The sequence below is a fragment of the Serinus canaria genome, chromosome 3, assembly GCF_022539315.1.
Source record: "Serinus canaria isolate serCan28SL12 chromosome 3, serCan2020, whole genome shotgun sequence".
Lineage (NCBI taxonomy): Eukaryota > Metazoa > Chordata > Aves > Passeriformes > Fringillidae > Serinus > Serinus canaria.
The window spans coordinates 4984185-5009962 of NC_066316.1; the positions used below are offsets into that span (position 1 = coordinate 4984185).

At 53.4% G+C, this 25778-nt stretch overlaps 2 protein-coding genes across 2 annotated transcripts in view; one reads left to right on the forward strand and one right to left on the reverse strand.

The window, feature by feature from the left end:
• The first annotated feature begins 13178 nt into the window (after positions 1 to 13178).
• NKX2-4 (NK2 homeobox 4) lies at positions 13179 to 14318 on the forward strand. Its single transcript, XM_050972448.1, has 2 exons — positions 13179 to 13545; positions 13654 to 14318. Exons 1-2 carry the CDS (start codon positions 13182 to 13184, stop codon positions 14316 to 14318), a joined length of 1029 nt encoding a protein of 342 aa, XP_050828405.1. The 5' UTR covers positions 13179 to 13181.
• Positions 14319 to 16757: 2439 nt separating this feature from the next.
• The window catches only part of XRN2 (5'-3' exoribonuclease 2), a 32609-nt gene continuing 23588 nt past the window's right edge, over positions 16758 to 25778 (reverse strand). The window contains exons 28-30 of the mRNA XM_009093742.4: positions 24629 to 24689; positions 20687 to 20825; positions 16758 to 17514 (exon numbers count right to left, since the gene is read on the reverse strand). Of these exons, the coding sequence (XP_009091990.1) occupies positions 17452 to 17514; positions 20687 to 20825; positions 24629 to 24689 (263 nt within the window). The 3' untranslated portion in view covers positions 16758 to 17451. The remainder of the gene's footprint in view (positions 17515 to 20686; positions 20826 to 24628; positions 24690 to 25778) is intronic.

Here is a 25778-nt window from a genome sequence, read left to right on the forward strand (position 1 = left end):
TGTGTGGCTGCCCAGAGACACCAGCTCACCTCGTTTGTCTTTGGGAGATTTTGACTTTGGAAAATGTGTTGGTTTTTTTTTTTTTTTTTCCTGGATCTCCCAGCACCTGTGAAGGGATGAATCAAGTCAGCGGCGTGCCTGAAGCCATCTGGCTGGGCACATCATCAGGTTTGTGCCACTGGCTTGAAGAAAATAATAAACAAGCCCAGATTTTCCATGTGGCTGTTGCCATTGTGCCGGGATTCAAACAGGAATCCGGGAGCAATCCCAGTTTAGCTCCACCCCGTTGTTCCAAAGCCAGGCTCTGTTCACACCCCGAGGCAGGTGAGGGCAGGGAACAGCACCTACCTGGGCTTGGGGTTTTCCTGCTCCAGCTCAGCCACGGGGCAGCTGAAGAGGCTTCACTGCTCCCTCATTGTGATAACCATTGATTATCAGACAGGGAGAATTCCACGTGTCCTTCCAGCAGCTCCTGCCCCTGGTCACCAGCAGGGACACCGGGGACCTCTCCAGTGCCCCATGCAAACAGCATTTACACCCCTAAATACTCAGTCTCTGCTTTCTGCAGCTTGGTTTTAAAGGCAAACAGCAGCTTTTCTGCTGGCCATCAATAATTCATGGGCCACTCCAGATAGCCATCAAATATGTAATCAAATTAAGTTAAGGTATCTTGAGGTTTGCAGCCCAAGGTTTCCTGCCTCAGCCCACAGGATGCCTGCCTCTGTTTGGGTTGCCACTTAATCACTGCACAATATTTGTCTTGGCTTGGCTGTATGTGAGGAGAGATTTATTCCGTCCCATCTGGCTGCAGCCTGGGAGTCAGCAGGGGGAAAAGCCACCCTCAACTCCTCCCCTGGCTGCCTTAGGGACCTTTGGGAAGGAACACCACCGTGGAGCAGCTCAAAATGCTCAGGCTACCTGCTTGGACAGGTTGTTTATCCGTGCTGTCAGTTTTTAAGGAATAACTCCCACCATTCCAGGCTTCTTCCACCTCCTGAGCTGCCCACGCAGCTCTCAGAGGAAATTGCACTCAGAGCAATCCCAGCTTTGTCTGTGCCCCTTGAAACCCCCCAAAATAACGACAAGGGTTTAATCTGCATTTATTTGGGATGATTTCAGCATGGCTCAGCACAGCTCCCGGGGAGCTGGAGAGGAACAAGGAGCCCATTGTGCCTCGTGTGCCACACTCGAAGCCCATCAAAGCCAGCGCCAGCCTGGAAGAGCCTTGACTTGAGATCCACTGGAAAAGCTCCCAGTGACTTCAGGAGACTTTGAATCAGGTGCTCCAAGGAGGAGAAGCCACGCTGGTGGTGACAGGCTCCGTGTTCACTGCCGCTTGGAGATGGAACAAGAAGTTCTGAGAAGCCACAGAGGCAACAAACCAGAAAACACAACAATAAACCTCGACAGCATTATCTGTAATCGAGCACGGAGAGACTGGAGAGAGCACTGAGTGCTTCCCAGATCTGCCCCAAAAACTTTGGGATTAGGAAGGAGGGTGAGAGCAGGGAGCTCACACATGGAGCTGAATTTGCCACAGCTTGGGCACAGAGCAGCTCCCTGGGAGGGAAAAGTGGGAGCAGGGAGATCACCAGCCCAGCCCCACCTGCTGGGTGAGGCACAGGGGAGGAACCAGCCCCAAAACAACCAAAAGCAGCAGGGCAGGCACCCCAGTGCATCCTCCTGAGGGACCAGCACCTTCCTCAGGCAGCTCTGCATCCAGAAAACTGCCTGGGAAACCTGTCATCCTTGGAATGCTTGCATGGGGTCTCCAGCCAGAGCCTGGGGGGAAGAAGAGAAGAGATAATTCAGCTGTTATTCCAAAGGAGGGGAAGCAGTGCCAGCAGGAGAGGACCCACTGAGCAGCAGGGGCACGGCAGGAGCAGCGGCATCTGAGGCACCAGGGCTTGGTGTTTCTGAAAATTCCAGGCACCCACTGTGCAACAAAAGTCACTCCACGAGACCATTCCCAGGCTCCATCAGAAGGGATCCTAATTGCCACAGAGACGCTTTTCCCTCCCATCTCTGGATCTGCGCTCGGTGGTTCCTGCGCTCGGGAAATTGCCGCTCTCTCCTGATTAAGTGCTTAATTGTGGCCAGAGCTTCCTCAAGTGTTCCCAGCCCTGAGCTGAAGTCCCACTTCAAACACGTGCTGTTGTTGACTTCCTTATCCATTTCCTCCCTGGGAATCCCTTCCAAAGGGGGCCTGAGGGGCCCTGGGTGCATCCCTGTTCTGCAGGGAGCCGAGTGGAGAGCTGGGTGCACGGAGAGATGAAGAGCACTCACCAACTTGGGCTCCAACAAGATGTTTTCCTTTAGGGAAAACCCAGACCAAACCAAAGGAATTTAACCATGATTTTAACAGGCGTCCATCCCTGGGAATGCTCGAGGCCAGGTTCTGAGAACCTTCATTCTACTTGAGGCAGCTTCCCACCTGTGAACTCTCCAGGGTCACCCACAGCTCCGCAAAAAGTTTCTGGCCATGGGGAAAAGCCGAGGTTAAAATCCCTGGAGGCCTCACAACAGTGACACCAGCCCCGGCTCAGAGCTGCTTAATGGTTAATGGAATAATATTTCCATCCGTTGTAGATGAGAAAAGATAATTACTTTCGGGGTTTAAGAACCAAATGTGTTGATCCAAATGTAATCTCAGTGTTTTAGCATCTGATTATTACATCAGAAACACAAATGTCAACGGGCTGCAGCAGCCGAGTTGTCAGAAGGGGGGAAAGGGAGATGTGTGACTTAATCACACACCAGGGGAAAGATGCCACCAAGGGACTTTTAACTCGAGTTAATTAAAAATATTCTGCTTCCCTGAAGCATTTTGGGAGCTGGGAGCTCATGGTTTCCCTCAGTGATGCTTCTGCTACACCCAGAACAAGGGACAACCAGAGGGGACAACTGTGGGTCATTCCCTGCTCACCCAAACCAGGGATACAAATCCCAGATGGCTCATTCCCCACGGGAAGGAATGGCTGCAGGAATGTTATACACTGAGGGTGCTTTGATGCTTCCATCCCAGATGTTTTTCCTGGAGTCCATTCTGTCACCTCCGTGGGCCCAGCTGGGCCTGTTTGTCCCTGCTATCCCAAACCTCTCTGCAGGACCCGGAGAACATGGGAGAGGTTTCCTTTCCAACCCAAACCACCCCAGAAACTGCAGCAGCAGCAGCCCATCCCTCAGGCAGTTTAGACAGGAGATGACAGGAATCCCTGTTCTCCAGGAACCCCTGTTCTCCAGGAATTCCAGTTCTCCCTATCCCAAAAGCATCCAGCACATACAGGGACCAGCACAGGATGCTAACACGAGCCGTGCTGCCAGGAACCAACTGGAATCGTGGTGCCTTGCTGCTGAACAAAGCCCCTGCCTTGATTTCTCAGCCAAGTTCAAGTTCCCAGCAGGCTGATTGTCCCCCTCCCTGTCCCTGAAGCACCCAGTGCTGTATGGAATTTTATTAAATTGCCGGCACGGGCGGCCGCTCAAAGTTTGTGCGCCTTGATGTGATCGATGGCAGCAAAACACGGGAAGAAAGGAAGGGGGAGGGGGGCACCCCTGTTTGTTAAAGCTTTTTCTTTTCCCTTTTGAATAAAATGTCAACTCCATTATATAGATGTCAACTCCATTACTGCAGCACTCCCGTGGCAGCCTCAACACGGAACTATCTGCTAATAAAACAACTTTCTCGCAGGGGGAGCAGAGGGCAAGTTACCTGCTGGAGGTTCCAATCTGGTTAAGAAAATTCCTGTTTATCCCTGCAGGCACAAACACCATTTCCATTATCCCGGTTTCCTCCTCGTCTTTGTTGGCCCCAAAGCAAAAACCTGCTCTTGTATCCTGATGAGCCCGCGGTGGTCACGGACCTTTCCTCGTTAGGGAAGGTGGAAAATGGGGAGAGCGGTGTCTGGTGTGCTGCAAAAAAAAATCTGGGTTAGAGTCGTGGAATAGCCTGGGATTGAAGGCACCTGAAAGGTCCTGGGATTGAATATCCTGGGATTGAAGGCACCCTTGTTCCAGCAGCAGCCAAGGTGGGAAAAACAGAGAAGCAGCTTCCCGGGGGTCCTGCTCCAAGGGGATGTGCTGCCAAGCCCTCTGAGGGGGGTCTGGGGACAGGTGCCCCCCAAATCAGTAAGATCTGCCCACAGGCAGAAGGTACCAAAAGCACCACCCCAAAAGCACTTTCAGAGAAGCCCCTGGAGGGGTTTGGCGCGTTTGTGTGCCTGGGAAACCAGGATACCCTTGGGAAGAGAATTTGGGAGGGTGCAACTGGGGGGGCTCCCATCCCTCCGCAGCTCTTTTGGAATACAAATTCTATTTTTAAACAAGCAGGAAGGCGGGGAAGCCCCTCATCCTTGCCAGGCATGGGTTGTGAGAGGCCAGGGCTCCTCCCTCGCTCTCAGGTTCGCCGGCTGCACACAGCCCCACGCAGACAAAGATGAGCACATATTTAGAAAAGAATAAAGAAACCCATTCCACCACGGGAGTTGTTTAGATAATTGATTTCCCTTGGACTTACAAGCACTAAATAACAGCCAGCCAGGCACATCTCCCAGATAACCTTTTCCTTCAAATCTCTCTTCCAAAGGATTGGCCTTTGACAGAGGCGTCTCTGGGAGCGCAGCTCCGGCAGGCTCCGAGGCAGCTCCTAGGTAGGACCTTGCTGAGAGAAGGCCGTGACGATTCCTCAAGCAATTATTTTCTCCCCCTGTCTCCTTTGCATAGAGAGAGCTAATTAACTGCCTGCCAGGTTCTGCAGATCCAGGGCGCAGAATGAAGCAGCACAAATGTCATAATTAATTAGCAGTTTAACGCCAGAACGAACACGGCCAAGGTGCCCTGCCAATATTCCGGCACTGGGCTGGGGAGCATTCCACGTGCCAGGCACTGGGGCAGATCCAGCCTGGACAGCAGAGGGAATTTCTTCATGGAAAGGGTGGCTAGGCATTGGAAGTGCCCAGGGAGGTTTGGAGCGGCCATCCAAGGAAGGACTGGAGTGGCCCTGAGTGCTCCGGGCTGGGGACGAGGTGGGCGTCAGGCACAGCTTGGACTGCTGGGCTGGGAGGGATTTTCCCTGTGATCACACCACAGAGCCCCAAACTGTTGGAAGCTCAGCTGGAATCACTGAGAAATGAGGAATAACCTGTCATGTCCCCCTGTGGAGCTGGGCAGGGACAGCCCATGCCATGCCAGGATTGTCCCTGTGCCACCACAGGGCATGCCCAGGACCTGCTCTTTCCCAGGGACATCATCCATCCTACCTCTCCCTCATCCACCAGGACCTTTTGTTTCCCTAATTTTAGTGAGAATGACCCTGCCAGTGGCCACCAGGCAGCCCCCAGCCCACCTTGCAGTGGGGACAGGGGTGTGTTTGGCACAGAGACCCAAAGTGGCCACACAGACTCAAAGCTGTCACACAGACCCAAAGCTGTCACACAGACCCAAAGTGGCCACACAGACCCAAAGCTGTCACACAGACTCAAAGCTGTCACACGCCTCCCATGGGCAGCAATTCCTTCCCCAGGGATGGGAGAGGGAATTCCACGCTCAGCAGCATGGAATTACCAGCTTCCCCCTGGACCAAGCTGACAGAGCAGGGGTGAGACCTGGGGCAAGCCCAGCACCAGACCTGCCACAACAATTAAAACCAAATCAATTAGACTCATCAAGGCTGGCTCCTGGCAAGAGCCAAAACCCAGGAACTCCCTGAGAAAGCTCTCAGCCCTACCCTTGTTCCCTGAGCAGCTGTTCCCAGTGCTGCTGGGCACTGGGGAGTGTATCCCACATACCTGGAGCCCAGCAGGGGACAGCTCCCCATGGGACACCTCTAATCCTGCCCTTGCAAGATCCACAGTCCTGAAAGTAAAAACCCCAGTGCCACCGTCATATTTTCAAAGGGAAAAATCCCTTTGCCCAGGATTTTTCTCCTGGGAAGCTGAGAAGCCTCAGAGAAAAAGGAATTCAATATTATACCTCATTTGCTTGTCCTGTGCTTTGCTGCTTTGGAATGTGGTTTGGAGATTGTTTATCCAACATCTGAATTGTTTTCACTTAATGACCAATCCCGGTCAGGCTGTGTCGGGACTCTGGAAGGAGTCCCGAGTTTTCATTGGTATCTTTTAGCCTTCTGTCCGTATCCTTTCTGTATTCTTTAGTACAGTATTCTTCAATTTAATATAATGTTATAAAATAATAAATTAGCTGAGAAATCTCTAAAAACATGGAGTCAGATCCACTCCTTCCTTCCCTCATCTGGGGACCCCGAAAATACCACACCCCAGGACTCCAGCATGATTCCCAAGGGCTCCAGAGCAGGGCAGATTCCTGCAGGAAAATAAGAGACAGGACTTACAGGCATCCATGTCTCCTTCCATTCTCAGCTCCCCCAGCTCCACTCCCTTCCCCACCCACTGCGGGAGATCCTCAGGGGGAAAGAGCAAAGTGAGGGACGGAGCCCCTCAGCCCTGCATCCATTTGGGATAATCCCGCTGCCAGTGCTGGGGGAAGGCAGCGCTGAGCCCGGTTTGGGTGATTGGAATGCCACTCCTGCCTCGCAGAGCCAACTCCATGGTGACAAACAGCGCCGGGGAGCCGTGACACCGGCGGGTCAGAGCCGGCACGGCAGCACCGGCAGGGAACAATGAGGAGGAGCAGGAACCGGGCTCTGGGAAAAAGGATGGCCTTGAGGAGGAGAAAACGCACGGCACGCAGGAGAAGGTCCTTAACTTCAGTTTCCTCTTTTTTTAACCTAATGAAGTCTTTTATTAACCCCATCTGGAAGAGGCCAGCACCTCTCCAACATCTGCTCGGGGGCTTCGTTCAAGTGCGAAACTTCTCCGCTGTTTTTCCAAGCGAGGCTTATTCCAGCACTTCAACAATGGGATGTTCCCCAGGGATTTCTGTGCCCCCAAAGAGAGGCCACACCAAAGTGCTGACTCCTGCAAGTGAGAGCCCCAAACCAGTGGTTGGGTAATGCCCATCAGTCATGAGGCACCGTGCACCGCAGAGTTCCACACGGGAACGCTGCTCCTCGTGACGGAGCAGCAGATTCCCATCAGCAGGACACTCATCCTGCCACTGCCTCCCACAGCCCAGAGGGAATTTCCCTGTGGAACAGCTATGGATCCAGGCAAAAGTGGCTACAGCAGCAGGGATTTCTCTGGAGGAAGCCTGGGAGACATCTCCCACCAAGAGCAGAACTCGTCTCCTTGGGGACCACATCCTTCACAAACCCAGTTTGACAGACCCCTCCTGGCCCTGTCTTGTCCTGCTCTGTTATTCCCAGCTCTGGACATTCCCCATCCAGGATCTGGATCAATTCCACACTTCCAGCAGCACAAGGGGCTCAGGGGCCCTTGGCCAGGTCCTGTCTCCAGGCGATCCCACAGCACCACCTCAGCTCCCACAGGTTTGTCCCAGGTTTATCCCACCTCTGCCATGTCTGGGCTCCAGCTCCTTCTGCTCCACTGACAGGGAGCAAGCCCTGAAGCTGCTCCTCAGCTGCCACTGGCAGCAGGATAAATATCCCAAAATCCCAGTTGATCCCCATTTCACACCCACAGCTGAACCACTGCACCATCTTGCCTGGCTCTCTGCATCCCTGGGAAATGACACATTCCCAATTCCCCTGTCAGGTCCTGCACCCATCAGACACAATCCAACTCCTCAGGGTTGCACAGAAAATCCTCCAAAACAGGGGATTTCTCCCCACTTTGGTGCTCCAGGGCCCCGAGTCACTATGGTTACTCCTAACTATACATGGAATATTGCTCTGATCCTAGAATTCCTGGTGATCATCCTTCAGGAAGTCTCTCTACTTCACGACTTCCTCACACTCTAAACCCAACCCAACTGGAAGTTTTTCCATCTTTTTAGTTTCCCCTTCCTTTCCCAAGAAAACCCATGTGCTTGTCTGGGAGTTTGTGCAGATCCAGCTCTGTCAGGAAGTGAACTTCCCAGCTGGACACGGGCAGCCTCTGGCTCCTTCATCCTCCCCACCAGCACAAGGATCTCTCCTGGGCAGCAGAGGCAGGGATAAAGCTCATCCCAAGTCCCCAGCAGCAGCACAGTGTCCTGGACATGCACTGAACCCAGCTGCCATGGAACATGGCAATGCTGGATAACCCTGGAAGTGCTCCAGGCCAGGCTGCAGGAGACCCTGGCAACCTAATCTGGAGCTGGCATCCCTGCCCACTGCAGGGAGCTTGGCACAGGATGGTCCTGCCAGTCCCTTCCATCCCAGACCAGGCAGGAATTCCATGGTGACCCCACAGCCCAGGCCAGGTAAAATCCATGGGAAAACATCCATGGGGCCACGGGGAAGGGCTCTCATTCCAAAGGTAGGAGCAGTCACGAGCAGCACAATCCAGGAGGGAATTTAAACCTGGGAGTAACTCAGGAGCCTGGATTTTCCTGGTGTTCCCTCACCCATGCTGCAGCCACAGAGAAAGCCAGCCTTGTTATTCCCACTAATTAAACTGGGAAAACAATATGGAATGAAAAGCAGAGCCTCAGCAAGGGGAGAGAGGCAGTGGGCCCAGCACAAAGGAGCTGGTGGCATACACTGCTGCCAGGTGGGATGGGGCAGGTGCAGGGATCAGGGACCTGGGATCAGGGATCCAGGCACAGAGTGGTGCCAGAGACACCTCCAAGTTCTGTTATCTGAGGAAAAGCTGGAGGAGATGCCTCAGGAATATCCCACAGCACTGGAGTATCTTCTGCCACCTCAATAATTAGGAAAACCTTAAAAGCAGCTCTGGGATATTTCGCTTTGCTGCTGCCCGCACTGGAACCTGCTTCGCTCCCATCCACACTCTTTTCCCTTTCCAGAAACTTTTCCCAGCTGGATCTGAGGACACAAGGCATTTACCTGGGAGCTCAGTAGCTGGAAACATCCCCTTTCACAGACAGGATGAAAGCTGGCTTGTCCCCTCTCCACCACCCAAGCCCCACGGGAAAACACATCCACCCAGCAAGCAGGAATTCCAGGGAAGGGTGTGTGAGGGCAAGATATTTATTGGTGGGGGGGTGGTTATCCCAAAAAAACCACATAAGGAAAATCTACAACCACAAGGATAAACATTATGCCACGACAATTACCATCATGTGAAGAGGGGTAGGGAACCCTACGGGTGCACGGGGAGATAAAACCCCCTAAACCCGACTTTAGGCTAGACCAGACCGGGCACAGGGTGTCCTGGTGTGGCCGTGCCAGTCTTGCTGGGCATTCCTGCCGGGCATCCCTCCTGCGGGCATCCCAGCCCGCAGTTCCTCGCTCAAGGCTCGATTTCGCCAGGCAAGGCAGAGGCGGCGGCCGCAGGAGCGGCGGTGTCCCGATGCCGGGTTAATTTCTTGCCTTGCCTGTGAACAGCCCATTTAGCGCCACTTCAAACTCCTAATTCCGGGGTTTACGTGGAAATGGTTTTAGAGGGCGCTGGAAACCCCGGCTTCCTTTTCCAATCTCGCCACGTCTTTAGAAAGCAATTCCTTAAGCCTCCGTTTCCGAGACCCTTTTAATCTCTGCAAATTATTGGTGAGAGCTGAATCAAGGCAAACTGCCACCACAGCGCTGTCACCGTGCAGAGAGAGGCCACCGCTGATTATTTAGAGGAAACCATCGCTTTCGGGCCGAGAAATAAATTAGCATTTATACTGGATTATTGAAAAACGCCCCCCCAAAAATCAGCCTCCATCTCCGTGTCAATTGTGGCTCGCCGAGGTCAACACCTCCGCTGCGACAGGCACGGGCTCGCACAGCAAAGGACAACTTATGTGTGGAAATGAGCCCCGAATGTGTCATTATTATCCGGGCTGGGAAATAACATCTGCACTCCTGGAAATAACATCTGCACAGCCCGGGATCCGGGCGACCTTCGGCAAAAGGGGGGTAATCAGGGAGCGGGGAAAATCACCCCCAAAAATTAAACCCCAAGAGTTCGGCTTCTTGGCTTTTTGTTGTTGCATTTCCTATGTGTTTGGGGTTGGGGTTTTTTTCTTTTTTCTGTTGTTGTTTTGGGGGGTTTTTTTGTTTGTTTGTTTTTTTTCTTTTGTTTTGTTTTATTTGTTTTTCCTTTTTTTGGTTTTTTTTTTTTTTTTTTTTTTTTTTTTAAATTTGCTTTTAAACTACTTCACTTGGAATCTGCAGCTTGATCCTCCCAGGGTAAGGGAGGAAAAAGTCCTGTTTTGTGTGGAACCTCCGGGTGATGGAGGGTTAGGTTAGAAAAACACTCACTATAAGCGAGAAGGATTTCAAGGTTAGTGGGTTGTTTTTTTGTGAGACATTTGCCACGTCAAGAGGATTTTCTTTACACCCACCACCGAAATGATGTGATGCTTTTTATCCCAAACATCACGTTACTGATGTGGGGAAAATTCTGGGGTGTTTTCAGTGCAAAATGGCCACGAGGCGTTTTGCTGGCTGCGTTTCCACCAGCTCCCCCTGGGCTGTGCTTCTCCCTGGCTCCCTCAGGGGATGCAGCGATGCCTCTGCCCCCGGGATAAGGGTCAGGGGTGTCCCGGTGGGGCAGGGGATGGCTCAGCCACTGCTGTGCCCCAGGGACCTGTCCCAGCCCTGCCACCAGGGAAGCTCCACATGGCTCCTCATCCCAGCTCCAGCAGCAGATTTGGGGGCAGCCGTGGTGTTCAGGATCCCTTTTCCCCCAGCTCCCCCTTCCTGGGCTGCTGTCCTGGGACAGCCTGGCTGGATTTTTCTCCCTGTGCCCCAGGTGCTCAGTCCAGGGTCCTGGTGTGTGAGCAGGGGCTGGTGACACACCTGTCCCCTGAATCCCTACAAACCACCTCGCTGGTGCCATGTCCCAAAATCCCGGCTTACAGGGCCAGTCTGACACAAACAGGACCGGTCCCTCCCAGCCCTTCACCTTATTCTGTCTGGTTTGACCCCAAAGCAGCACTGAGGCCTCGGGGAGATCCCAAACTGCCCCAGTGGCTTGTAGGGAATCATCCCTACAGCACCAGGAGCAGCCTCTCCTTTCCCAGTGGGAAGCAGGGACATCACGCTCTGCCTCTCATCCATCCATCCATCCATCCATCCATCCATCCATCCATCCATCCATCCATCCATCCATCCATCCATCCATCCATCCATCCATCCATCCATCCATCCATCCATCCATCCATCCATCCATCCATCCATCCATCCATCCATCCATCCATCCATCCATCCATCCATCCATCCATCCCCAGGGCAGGTTCCTTTGCCAAGCTGCTCCCTGCCCCAACAGCACACGGGTACCTCTGTGTCCGGGGAGGTTTCAGCAGCTCCTTCCTGGAGTGTGAGCCCCAGAAAGGAGGGGACCTGTTCCAGGAGGGATGGAAAACTACAGCTGCCAAAATAAAATAAAATAAAAGTAAAGTAAAATAAAAAAAAAAGTAAAGTAAAAAAAAAAAAAAGTAAGACAAAATAATGAAGTAAAATAAAATAATGACGTAAAATAAAATAATGAAGTAAAATAAAATAATGAAGTAAAATTATCAGTCTTTGGAGGAAGACTCTGATGAAGGAAGAGCTGGGCTCAGACACGGTTCAGCAGTTCACTGATACCACTGGTGACACTGCTGGGCACCAAGGGCTGTACTGGGGGCCCAACCCCAGGGACAGAGCTGTGTCCCACCCTGGGTTACCCTGAGGGACAGCAGTGTCCCCACCGTGGGGCAGCCCCTGTGCTGCTCCCACAAGGATGTAGAGAGGCTTTTGCTGTTTCTCTTTTTTTTTCTTTTTTTTTTTTTTTTCTTAGCAGGGGAGGGGAAGAGAGGTACAGGAGAAAAAAAGGATGAAGGTGTGCGGAATTATGCCCGAATGGTGGGAAGATTGTAACTGAATAGAACTGTCGGGAAGGCGGGATTTGGACGGCAGTGCATGGAGATTCGGGACCTGTTTAACTCCTGACCCTCGCCGGGGTCTCAGAGTTTCAGCGTGGAGCACAAAGTTTAAAACGTAAAATTGTGCTCGCAGTGATCATTTATTTTAAACAATCACCACAGACCTACAGGTGCCTTGCCTCCAAAAAGATCAGGAAAAGATGAGGTTTGAGAAGGGAAGGGTCCAGCCTGGAGGGTGTGGGATACCCCTGGCTGCCCAAAACCGGCCTCAGTCCCCGCAGAGGGGAATCCGTGCGCGAACACCGGCAGCACCTCAGGAACCGGTGCCGCTCTAGGGGGAGGCTGCTCACTGAACACACCGAGTTTTATCAATTTCTGGGAAGGCGCAGCCCCGCGGGTCCCCGCGCACGGCCGGGCGCGGCCGAGAGCGCACCCAGCGCATCTCCCCGCGCACGGCTCCGCCCGCCCCGTCGCGGCGGTGCCCGGCCCGGGGGAGCGGGGCACAGCTTCGGCCTCGGGGTCTGGCTGCGCCCCGGCCTCTGAGCCTGGCAGAGACACCGCTCAGCCCCGCGGAGCTGCCCCGACGGGCGCGGGGTGCCGGGGCAGGAGCCCCGCAGGCGCTTCCCGGGGCGGGGGAGCGAGTCCCGCAGCCGGCCCGGCCCCCGCCGGCGGGCTCGGGCTGCCCCGGGCAGCCTTTCGTTGCGCCAAAACCAACGAACAAACGAAGAACGACCGAAAAAAACCCGAAAACACGACCGCAAACGAAGCATCGGCCCTGAAGGGGTCCCGGTGCCGCGGGGGTCCCCGCTGGCCTCGCACCCCGCGGCAGCGGCTCCAAGGGGCCGGGACTGGGGCCGGGCGGGAGCCGTGCAGCGCCGGGGCCCGGCCGGGAGAGGGGACAGGGCTGCCCGGTGCTGCCGTCGGGGTCAGACGGGAGTCGCGCCGCTCCGGGACGCTCGGCTCGGGGATGGCCGCGCACCGTGGAGAGGGGATTGGGGGAACGGGCATGTACTTACGGGCAAGGGCAGCGGGGCTGGGGCCGCTCGGAGCCGCTCCGGCGCTGCCCTGGCGTGGCCGGGCTTAAGAGCCGTCGGGCGGGCGCAGGACAATGGCCGGGAGGAGGGGGCCGGGGCCGGGGGCCGGCGGGAGGCGGGGAGGGGCCGGGGCCGCCCGCCGCCGCTCCGCCCCCCCGCGTCTGGCGTAAACCCGGCGCCGGGCTAAAAGAACCGGCGAGCTACCGGGGCCCGGGGCTGGTGGCCGCCGCCGCGGACGGCTCGCCGTTGCCGGCGGCAGCGCCCGGCCCGGCCCGGCCCGGCCCGCCCCGTCGCGTCCCGCCCCGCCGCGCCATGTCGCTGAGCCCCAAGCACACGACGCCCTTCTCGGTCACCGACATCCTCAGCCCGATGGAGGAGAGCTACAAGAAGTTCGGCGGCATGGACGGGGCGGGCGGGCTGGGCGCGCCCCTCGGGCCGTACCGCCAGGCGTCCGTGCCCCCCGCCGCCGCCGTGCCGCAGCACGTCCCCGCGGGCGCGGCCGCCTATCACATGCCCCACGGCGTCTCGCAGTTCCCGCACGGAGCCGTCGGGGGCTACTGCAACGGCGGGCTGGGCAACGTGGGCGAGCTGCCCGCCTACCCCGAGGGGATGCGGGGCGGCGCGGCGGCGGGCGGCGGCTGGTACGGGCCCGGCGGCGACCCCCGCTACTCCAGCAGTAAGTGCGGGCGCGGGGGGCGCGGCGGCGGAGGAGGAGGGGGGCGGCCGGGCGCGGGGGGAGCCGCGGCCCCGACGGGGCGGGCGTTGAGCAGGCCGTCCCGCTCAGTCTCCAGGTTCATGGGCCCGTCGGCGGGGATGAACGTGGCCGGCATGGGCGGCCTGAGCGGCATCGCCGAGGGCGCCAAGGCCATCGTGCCGCTGCACGCGGCGCCGCGGAGGAAGAGGAGGGTGCTCTTCTCCCAGGCGCAGGTCTACGAGCTGGAGCGGCGCTTCAAGCAGCAGAAGTACCTGTCGGCGCCGGAGCGGGAGCATCTGGCCAGCCTGATCCACCTGACCCCCACGCAGGTGAAGATCTGGTTCCAAAACCACCGCTACAAGATGAAGCGCCAGGCTAAGGACAAGGCGGCCGCCCAGCAGTTGCACCCCGACGGCGGCGGCGGCGGCGGCGGCGGCAGCGGCGGCCTGTGCCAGCAGCCCTCGCCGCGCCGCGTGGCCGTGCCGGTGCTGGTGAAGGACGGCAAACCCTGCCCGCCGCCGGGCAACGCCACCCCAGGCCCCGGGCCGGCCGCCCCCGCGGCCCCCGCCGCCGCCGCGCCCGCCGCGCACCCGCACCCCGGCTCGCTGGGGCAGGCGGCCGACCTGGAGGAGCTGTCGCCCAGCCCGCCGGCGCTGCACGGCCCCGTGGCTCCCCTGGCCCCTCTGGACTCGGCCGGCGTCGACTACAACGGCGGCATGGTCAGCCCCAACCTGCTCTACGGCAGGACGTGGTAATCGGTGTGTCCCGTGTGTGTTCCCCCGACTGCCCCGCTCGTCCGGCACCGGACTCTCCGCCCTGCCCGGTGCCCGCGGGGATCGCCGACTGCCGTCCCACTTTCAGTCCCCTCCCGGCCACCCTTCGAGTTTTTTTTAAGTCTCTCCTGTTTTTGGACAAACGGCCCCGACGGCAGCGCCGAGTGCTTGCGTGAGTGTGAGTCCGTGTGGATGTGTGTGAGTGTTGGCATGCACGCGTGTCCGCGCCTCCGTGTCCCGGCCGCCGAGAGCTCCTCCCGACGGGGCGGGGGCAGCCGGGGCAGCGCGGGGCTCCGCTCCGGCCCGGCCCCTCGCCCCGGCGGCAGCGCAGCCCGGGAGCCCCGGCGCGTACCGCGACAGCCCCGCGGAGCGCCACAATAAACCCTCCGAGGCGCATCTCATCTCGGCCGAATTTATTTCGTGGGGGTGCCCCGGAGTGCCATTCCGTTCTTATCTCCGTCCGAGGTAAATTGGGTCGCAGCTCAGTTGAGGTGGGAGCCGTGGCAGGGGAGCCCTGCAGCGCCGGTGCTCGGATTTAAGGGGAAAACCCCGTTTTTCTCGTTGTTGTTATTAAATACCGCGCAGTTAATGAATGCCCGTGCGTGGACGGGGCGCGCGTCCCGCGGAGCCGCCTCAAGCCCCCGGCCCTTGGCTCAGCTCCCGACGAGCTCAGAGCCCTCCGGAGGTGACGGAGAGCCCGGGGATTCCCGGGGCTGGACCCCGCTTCCCGCCGGGATCGGACCCCGCAGCAGCCGGGGCCGGAGGATGCGCTGCGCTGGAGCGGGGTTTGTCCCCCGCCGCTTTCCGAGGAAATCCCGCACGTCGGGAAACGCTCCTTGGGACTTTCCGGCAATTTTTCTTTCTTTTATTTTTAATTTTAATTTTATTTTAAACAATAAAGGAAGCCTTGTTCTCACGACCCGGCTGCTTCTTTCTCGGTGTACGGACTGAAGGACAACCTCAAAATCCACTTTTTTCTGCCTCTCTGTCAGCTGCCAAGGATTTAATTCTGCGCCCCTCCCGCCTCTGCCAGGCTCTCCCATTCTTGGGGGACCCGCTGAACCCCAGCCACGGGAAGCACTGGGGCCGCTCCACTCCTGGCTGTGCCATGAAGGAACAATTCGATTCTGAGATGAAAAATCCGGATTTTGGCCTCTGCAAGACCACAGACCCACTCCCAGACCCCCTCCCCAAGCCCCATGCGGGAGCCTGGAGGGGAAGGGAATCTCCACCGTTCTTCTGGAAAGAGACCCCCTCCCCCCCAGCTCCCTCCCCTTTCCATGAGGGAGAATTTCTCCCTGCTGGGTCCCACGGGAAACAGCCCAGAGTGTCTGGGGTGGGACTGAGCCCAGCCTGGTGAGTGGCTTCCCCTTCAAACTCTGTTAAATCCAAGGGGATATATCGGGCTCAGCTCCAGCCTGGGGAAAAAATTTGTTACCTGTCAGCAAAGCAGCCTGAGGAGCTCCACAGGGATGCTGTCCCAGGGTGACCCCCAGGCTCCCCAGCAGCTGGGGGCACAGGCAACTGCAGCAGAGCCCCAGGAAGGGTGGTGCTGCCCCGCCAGGTCCTGCATCAGAGCCGAAAAAAGGAAGCCCCCAGGCCAGCACGCTGCTCCGAGCAGAGCTCCAAGGCTCCGAGTGGGCAATGCAGCTCCCAGGGCCCAGGCTGGCTCCACTCGGGATCACACTGCAAGGGGGTGAAGGGTTGGGCAAAGTAAAGCCAGCAGGGATGAGCCTTTCCTTTACAGCAGCCCCCCAGATGTTTACCCAGACTTTTTGTGCCCCAAAAAATGGGAGCAAGGGACAAAGCCAACAGCAAGTAGGTCCATCCACCTTTGGAACGTAGGCGACCCACCCACTCCTTCCTCCAGCCCATTCCCATGAAAACTCACCCTCAGAGCTGTTTTTGTCCTGCTGGAAAAGCAAAATGGCTCTTTTTCAGCACCCAATCTTTTCCCAGACGTAGGAGAAGGCCCTGGGGAGGGCTGGCGGCTCCCAGCCCCGGGAATGCTGCATCACAATGAGGGATTCTGCTCCACCTTCCATCACTTGAAAATAATGAATCCAGGTTGATTTCTTCCTTCCAAGTTAAATGGGACTGTCAGGGCTTTTCCCCCAGTTGCTGGTGATTAAAACCTGGATGTTTGGAAAGAAGGGAGCTCCAAGGAATCGGGGCAAGAGTGGGGCTGGGAACTTTACTGATTTACACAATACCTGGATTTAATGGAAAAATCCAAAGGGAAAGCTGAATTGGATGCTTTCCTAATTTTCTTTTTTTTTTTTTTTTTTTAATTAAACAAAGATTTTAAATGCTAGAGATTGGGTGGAATTATTTTCCAATAAATCAACAGGAATGTGTGCACACAGGTAAAAGATACAAACAGGCTCTGGAGGGGGCTGGAAATTAACCACACGCCACTGCTCAGAATTTCAAAAGCCACTTTATAAAGCAAATAAAAATATTTACTGATTTGGTACACTCACACAGAAAATCCCTAGAAAGAGTGCTAAAAACGAATGGAATTCCTGCCCTTCGCAGCCGTTTTAAATTAGGTATCAAACAGACAAACCCACGGCCCCTGCCTGGTTATGCCACGATAAAACCACGCTGGAAACAGGCAGACATCCAAAAAGTTGAAATGTTTTACTTCAGAGTCCGAGAAACCGAAGGAAGCATCTGCCAAGGAGCAGAGAGTGCTGTGTCTTTCAGTGCCGCCGGCTGCCTGCTGGGTCTGCCCCGAGAGTCCATAAAATCCCATTTCTGGGCATTCTTTCCAACTCCTTGTCTGTTTTCAGGCTCTTGTGTGTGGAGTAGAGGGTGTTTGGAGTTCAGAGTGGCGGGCAGTGCTCGGCACAGCTTGGATATGTAAGGAGGACAACGCAGCACTCCCACCTCGTCCGACGGCAATCCGCTCTTTCCAGTCCCTCCCAAAAAATCATCATCAGGTCCGTAAGAAATGTGCACATTTAAAACAGGCATCCGTTTAAAAACTACAGGGATGGTGCTTAACAACTTCATTTTTTTTTTCTTTCCCTCTTCCCACAAATAATAAAAAGGACAAAAGCAAAGAACCCGGACATTTTCCATGTTTAAAAAAACCCCCAGGAGGCAGGAGCTAATTCCAGCTGTACCTTCCTGCGGGAGGTGGGAGCGGGTAGGGCCTCCCGGGGCCGTACGCCTGCAAACAAACAAACAAAAGCAAGCATTTATTTTTGGGATTAGCAGCACAAGTAAACAAGTGGGGTGAGCTCGAGGCGCCATAGGGAACGGGGACAAAACATCCTCTGCACAGAGAGGTGCCAGGGGCAGGGCTGAGCATCCCTCATCCGGCTGGGGAGTCTCCCAAAAACACGGGCTGGGGCTGGAGCGCCTGGTGCAGAGCGGAGCTGCGCAGCACCGGCTTTGGAATCCCAAATAAATCCACCCCCAGTCAGCACCGTTGGCAAGGGACTTCCCACCTGTGACACCTCTGCTGTGCCCTGCTGCAAAGGGACAAATGTTGGAGGCAGGGACGTGGGGCAGCTCACACTCAGCGTTTTTATACAAAAGTATTTTAAGGAAAAACGAAAGCTGTATTTGTTGTAGGAGAGGCGTTTTCCAGAACTCGTTTGCTTTAATAAGAGTTCAAAGAGATCCAAATCCCACTTTGGAAGTGACTCCAAATTAGATGTATATTTGTACTTAAATTCAGGCATTTGGTACATCAAGTATCCAGGGGAAAAATCAGTTTGAAAATTTCACAGAGCCCCCCTGAAGCATTTAAAATTATTTCCAAGCCTGGTACATTGCAGAGAACAGCAAGTTAAATAAAGGTGATGCACCAACACCAGCTACAGGCTTGGTGTCCTCTTTACTCAGGGATTTTGGGTGTGGAAGGAAAAAAGGGCTTCCTTCCTTTAGAAGAGAAATCTCTCTTCATCACAGCACACGGCAGCTGGGATAACCACAGAAACCACGGAGCCTGCGAGCAGACCTGCCAGGGAGGCTCCTGCAGCCTGCCTGTGCAGGGAAGGTTTGTTTGCAGGCTTGATGAACTCAATTAAAAAAAGAAACAAGTTGGCTACATCCCTAAAAAAAACCCTTCCAAACCATCAGCAGGGAAGGACAAAGCGGTGGCCCGGGAGTGCTGCAGCAGCCGTGGATGTGGGTGCTCCGTTGTGTGCTGCTCCGGGCTGGAATAAAACTGCCCAACACCTGCACCACCCCAGCAAGCTCATTCTTTGCTTCTCTGGGAGAGCTGGAAGGCAGCAAAGCCCCACTCCCAGGGAGCCCCCCAGATCCATGGCAGCTGCATTAATTTTGTAAGCACTCTGCAGCAGCGCGTTTATTAACCTCTTCAGACCATGTTCTGTACGCTGTAAAAAAAGAATTCAGAGGTGAAAGGGCCCAAAGATAATTATTTATGCTGCTACGTGTCACCACTTCCACTTGAATCCCTTTTCAAGGCTTTAAAGCTTTGAAATTTTCAGGCAGCAAGGCCGGATTCAATGATTAGGCTGGCACCCTAAACCCTTTCAGGTACTTTCTCATTTCACTCCAGCCTGGAAGAAATAATAACATCTGAAAGTTCATTTAAAAATAACAAGAAGAGAAAAAAAGCAAAAAAAAAAAAAAAAAATTAAAAGCAGATAAACAGTTGCAGCACAAGTGCAAGGAAAATTTTTTAAGTAAGGAAATTCACTGGAGCTAAAAGATTTGTGCTTCATCATGAACTCATCATGTATGTGAATAAAAATAAAAAAAAGGTTGTCACTGCTGGGTTAAACGTCTTCTGCACCCACAGGTGGGTCCATGCCAGCTCTGGGGGAATTCTGTCCTGGGCAAGACCACACCTTTACCCAAGCTATGGATATCCACAGGGCTCCAAAGTGGGAATTAACAGGGATACCCTCCCTGGGACCCCACTGCAAACCTTGCTGGGAAACCATTCCTGCTCCCTCTCACAATTCCAGCTGTTGGGCACCATAATTTAAGGCTGGGAATGAAGTGCTTCAAGCACAGATTCCTTTAGCAGGTGTATCCTGCCCGGAGTGAAAGGCAGAGCAGGGTGTGCCATGGCAGACAGACTTTTCCAGGAGTCCATTTCCCAGACTAATTAAACCCTGCCCAGACTCCAGCAGCACAAAAGATCCTCCCCTGATTTCTCCCTGGGAGCACAGCAGCCCCTGCTATGGATTAGTGCAATCAGGGATTTATTCCTCTGGCTCTGGGGTTTTGGCTAAACCTGTGTGGCACAAAATGAAAGATTTCTGAAATCTGATCCTATCAATGCACCTCATCCAAATTTAAAATGTATTTTAGAGCTCCACAGGTTGGGTCAAGGTTCAGGCCCCATTATTTCCCTGTGATTACAACCTATGTTGTTGAGTTCTGCCTCCAGTCCCAACCAGTGCTGGCAGGGTTTGTACTGGTGCTGTGCCACGTAACACACATCTGGGGACTGGGCAGGTGAGCAGGCTGGGAGGAAGAAAATTAAAACTAGGAGTGATTAAAAAGTGACTTGTTCTGAGCTGAATCAGGTCCCTGCAGAAGGCACATTTCCAACAGTTTGTGTCCTAATTTCCTCATAAAGGACAGGGCAATGGGGCTGTCTCCTCCTCCTCCTCCTCCCTGGGACTGGTCACTAACCTTCCCACAGTTCTGACTTCCACAGACAGCAGCAGAACTAGGAGTTCAGCCTAGATATCCAAAATTTATTTAAAATGAGTGTTTAGCAGTGTGAACACCCAGAGTTCTGGTACAACAGCATATGCAGATCATGTTCTACTGGGATCACACCCCCCAAAAAAATTCCCCAAGCAGAGTCACCTGCTACTTTCAAGCAGCATTTTCACTCTGTGGCATTTTCATGAACTGCTGACCAAGTCACCTGCAATTTTGGATGAAGTTCTCCCCTCACAATTGCTTGTTTCCTTTTAACTGCAGAGAGCTATTTCCACATGTTTATTCCCCAGGCTAGGAGAACCCAACATTTGCATTAAGCAATTTTTCAGCTCAGAGAAAGCCAATAAGAAATTCAGGAAGCTGTACGAATCTACATTTCAAACATGCTGGACAAAAGGTATAGTGGGCAGATTTCCTTGTGGAAGAGGAAGACTGGTGGGAATGCTTGCCTCAGGCTGCAGGAGGGGAGTGACCATGTCACGGATGGTGCAGTCCCAGCAGGGTCCTTGTGTCAGGGGCACAGCCAGAGGGGCTGGCCAAGGCTGGGCAGTCCCTGGTGACACAGTGACACTAAATCCAGCTCAGCAGTGCCTGCCCATGCCACACTCCCCCTCCACAGCCCCAGGAGGGGGACGCCTCGGCTGGGAGGGGAGCACACCGCACCACGTGGGGCCCCGCTTTCCTACCTGTCTGCCCCTGTCCATGCGGTCCTCGGGTCTCTGGGGGTATCCCATGGGCCCCAGCCCCTGGTACTGAGCTGGCTGGAACTGGTTTGGGGACTGCATCACGCGGTTCCAGGCGAGGAGAGGAGCGGCTCCGGCGGTTCTGCGCAAGGAGAGAACACTGCAGTGGGAACTGGGCTCCTGCAGAGCGTCCCACAGCACAGACCCACTCCTGGCTTTGTCTCTGAGCTGAGCACGGACAGCCAAGTGCTAGTGAGAAACCAGGAGCAGGGAATATCTTCCCAAATCCTCCCTAAAGGCCGCTTCGCCGAGCTCTTCCTTCGGCACAGCCTGGAAGCTGCGCTGCCACGAGCGGCAAACTCGGCTGCACGCAGCAGATTTTTCCAATTCCCTGGAAAGCTCCCGTGCACCTTTTATTGCAGGAGCAGATTTGCTGATCCCAAAGGCTCCCCAGCACCCCAGGAGTAAACATGTGCCACACGGGAGCCAGGGGCTTTCTTTGAACGCCCAGACTCTTTCTGGGAGCCCATTCTTCCCAGTTAATTGCAGGTTGCAAATGAATTCTTACGGCGAGCATTCGGAATCTAGGGTAGGGGCCTTGGCTGCTTTTTCCCATCCATTATTCTGCTCAATATGTCAGGAGGTCTGATCGGGAAGAAACCTTTTCAAGTTCTATTGATGCCGTTTTCAATTGACCACGGTGACCTAGCAACATAAGCACTAATTGGCACGGGCTGACTGACATTTGGTGTACAGTTTAGATGGGAACGCAGATCCCACATCCATTATGGCCCAGTTTGCCATCCCGGATTACCCACAGCAAGAAATGTTTTCATTTCCTTCAAGTACCCATTCTGACATGATAATTAGAAAGCAACAGGTAGAACACGTCCAATATTGTTTGATTCAAAATATTTAGGGAAATGCTACAGCCGTGATCTGGTTCTTACAGCTGAGCACGGCTGAGGGACAATTCTTTAAAGGATTCAGAGCAGGTGGGTCCTGCAGGACAATATGATGTTGTGAGGGAAAAACATGGAGAGTGGAGACAGTTAATCCTTCCTGACCCCTGCTGAAGAGGGACTTGGCTGAGCAGAGCAAGGCCAGCCTGGAGGGAGACGGGGATAGCAGAGGCTCTGCATCCCAGGTTTGGGATGGAGACAGCAGAGGCTCTGCATCCCAGGTTTACCTGGTGCACTACACACCACCCCAGGTTTACCTGGTGCACTGCACACCACCCCTCAGAAGGAGCCATGCCGTAGTTAAAGCTAAGACCACTTTACCTTTGTGGGGACTAAACTCTCAAACTCAACATTCTAAGTTCACCCTTTGTTCATGATAGCTTCTTTTGATTTAGTATTTTGAGTACTAAGTTTGTTCCCCTCATGATTCCTAGAAAACAGCAGACTCTCCAGGAAGAAAACACTGCTCAGCCATAAGGAAAGCTGCAGAGAATTACCTATACAGCCCCAGCTCTGGGGCTTTCATTAACAGTCATTCTGTTGTGCTGGTGATAAATATGACTGAGGCTCACAGGCCAGCTCTTGCTCCATGCCTGGAATGGGGAAGTTTGACACAAATTTCTTTTGACATTAATTTTTATTTGGCACAGAGTTTAAACTTTTTAAGTGCCATTGATGAAAAGCTGGGATATTTAACAAATTAAACACAGCACCACTAACATCACTGCTTTGTTGGGGCACTGGTTGGTGACCTAAATCACCTGAGGGTGGAGATCTGTACACAGCAAAGCTGTAAACAAAAAAAGAACTGTGCCACTGGGAACACCTCAGGAGCTGACACAGGCACTATCCAGAGTTACATCAACCCAAACACATCAGCCAGGTCAGCTAAATTCAGGAGAATTTATGCAGGAAAACATTCCTGTCTTCACACCCAGCCACTTCGGAAATTATTTCTATGAACAGGTTAAGCAAAAATGATTTGTTCAACCAGATGACACATTTCCATCAGCCAGGTAGCAAATCTCTCTCTATAAACTCTGGACTGGCCCAAGAGCATGGAAAGGACCTCTGCAGTGCCCAGGAATGTCAGGACAGGGGAGAGGGACCCCAAAATTCAGTTTCCCTGCTGCACACCCTGGTGCACCACAAGGTTTAAAAGCAAGAAATCCTGCACAGGAGACAGGAATAGGTAGATTATGGAGAAGCAGCTTTACACTCCTGGTTTTTCCCCCCAGGCCTGGGAAGGAAGAGCCAGCTTAGTCCCTGCTGCATCATTCCATCCCTGAACTAGCACACCTGGCAGGGACAGGGCTCCTTGCTTATCCCTTACTCAGAGTGGTGAATCCAGGATATCCCAGCCTCCTGCCCACCCACTCCATCCCACAGGGCTGGAGCAGGGCTGGCCTCTCCCTCAGCCCCTTCCTTCCCTCCCTGAGCAGAAATCCCTGGCTGCTCTCTCCCACAGCACCTATTGCTCCTGGAGAGCTGCAGCAGCAAGAGGGGCAGGAGACTGGGGAACCAGCAGCTCCCAGGGATAGAAAAGGAAACTCAAAATGCCTTCAACAGGTTCAGATGCTTTTTCCTGTACCAAGTGTCTCTGTGTTTAACCTTCTGCTTAAGTCTCTGTGCTTGTCTCTGTACAGCAAATAAACATCAGCTCTAAGCACGTTTGATCTGCTCCCCAAATCCAAAACCTTCCAAGAACATGGCAAAACTACTTATCCTCAGTGCTGGCAGAGCTTTTCATAAACCCTGCACAGTGTAACAAAGGGAAGGCAGTGACAAGCGACAGACCTGCAGCAGTCCTTCACAAATAAAAGTATATAAATTGGATTTAATTAAGGGGTGGGAGTGGCAACTCCCATGGCCCAAGCAGTATTAAAGTTTGCATTATGAATGAATCTTGCCTTACAATATTCCACACAGATGAGGCACAGGACAAGGGAGCCAGGCTTACTTCAGTGGGGATCAAAATGGTTGCCATGGAAAGTGACTGTGAAGAGCTCAATAAATTCCCCCAAAGCCCATATTTTCAATGGTGAAACATTTGCAAATAAGCCCAGGGGAAAAAAAAAAAGCTGAGTGTTGGAACAGAAACTTCTCTCCCTCCTCCATAAACATAAATAAATGTCATTATTCATAGCTGACACAGGTAGCCTGGGTTTATTGAGCCCACCCCACCGGAGGACACACAAGCCATCAATGAGGGGATGCATGTAAAACATCCCTGATTATCAAACCATGTCACATTCCTTCTATTCGATGGCACTTATTGGGCTGCAGATTCCATAATCCTTCCCTGAGTCCCTTCTGCATTTAATTCAGTTCAGCCTTAAGTAGTTAAAGAAACTGTTTTCAGTGGCAACTAATAACTACTGACCTACAGTGACACTGCCCTACAATGGGCTTGTCAGGCCTGAAAAACTTGTACCAAAGAAGCTGATTAGGACTTCAAGAGGTTTGTAGCAAGAATCAATGGCTGGTCTGTGCTAATGCTGCGGCTGTGGCACAGGAATGATAAAAGTGGAACACCATTAGTTATGCCTCATTAAGCTCCACAGCCCTCCTAAAAAGAAATTTGTTTAGCCTGTCCAAAATCTAATGCAGTTTTAAGCTCTCTGTGTTCAATTTCATAGTATCTCAAAAGCTTCAATAAGATAAAGGCCAAAGAACCAAGAACGGTACCAAAGCACCAACAGTAAAGTTAATTTTGAAGCCTGAGTTTTAATGGAAAGTGTTTTTCCCTCCTTTTTTTTAATACAAAGTACTCGAGCCTTTTAAAGGATGAACACCACGTAGTGGGCTCTCAAAACATCAATAAATCATGGACATTAATTAACTCAAAAAACCTGCTGTACAGCATCATTTCCACAATTTTAAACTACAATACTGCAAACAGAGCAGGGAAAACCAAACATAGGGAAGGCTGGCAGAGCCCAGTCCACCCTCCTGGGCACGTTTCACATCCCTCCTGCCTTACCTTTGAGGTGTCTGCTGGAACAAGGGTGTGGGACCTCTCCAGGACTCCTGGGGCCGAAGATCTGGAGGGCAGAACGAGATGGCAAAATAAGAGAGAGCAAGTACAACTCACGAGCCATGCTCACTCCTCTGTGTGCCCCAGAGATGCTTTTGAGAAGCCAGCCAGACAGGAAAGCTCAGGCTGGATGTGCCACAAACACACTCCAAGTCATGGCTTCCTGCTGCTGGCTTGGACAGAGTCCTGCTGCCAACAGAGAAAAAGCAACTTTTTTGGCTCTAGCACATCCAGTAAGCTTCATAACAGAGAGTTATGAATTTTAATTGCTAGAGCTGGCGTTGGTTAGAGCTCAGATGCTTTGCAGGTGTCTCCTCTTGAATTTCTGAAGATGCAAAAGCCTCATCTGTCACCCTAACAACTCAGTTCAATATTCATACATCTAACCAGTACATTCATTACTATGTAAAAAATACACACCCACCACTGTGTTACCACAACACACCATGTTTGTGACCAACAAAGATGTCAAAGTCAAAACATGGGCCAGTTTTCCTGTGACTGGGCTAAGTTATTCTATAAAGGCAACTAAAACAATGGCCAGAGCATGGAACAAAGTGGATGATTCTGTTTCATTCACGTTTAGGTAAATATAGTTATATTTAGGATGCAAAGGATAAAGCATTCATTAAAGCAAAATATAAATACATCATCACTAAAGATACTAAAGGTACATTTAAAAGTTACTGCAGGCAGTGATAATACACTAATAAAAACCTATTAATGATGTCTCAGATAATGGAATCAGACTGAATTAAGCCTTTTTGGGTAAAACCTTGGCCAGAGCCCCAGTGCTGGCGTGCAGGAGACCACCCACTCACCCATTGTTTGTGCCACCCAAACCAGCCCTGCACAAAGGCGAGGCAGGAGCAACGCTGCTTTAACAGGGCCCGCAATTAAACGCTTGTTGTCCTTCTAAATAACCTGGTCAGCAAACAGGATAAAAGCAGCAGCTCCTCAATAGCACCCAGGCAGCCCCCAGCGTCAATCAAAAGCTCCAGTTTCACTGACACCTTTGATGGCTTTCAATAGCCTTCAAGTGTGACCTAATTCCAACAGCTGGTTCCAGCAGCTGGATAATGGCCGGCACACGGAC

What these genes read in the sequence shown, in the direction of transcription:
- NKX2-4 (XM_050972448.1), top strand. Translation starts at nt 13,182, where the DNA reads ATGTCGCTGAGCCCCAAGCACACGACGCCCTTCTCGGTCACCGACATC. An exon ending in CGACCCCCGCTACTCCAGCA is followed by an intron (nt 13,546 to 13,653) that starts GTAAGTGCGGGC and finishes CGTCCCGCTCAG; the next exon opens with TCTCCAGGTTCATGGGCCCG.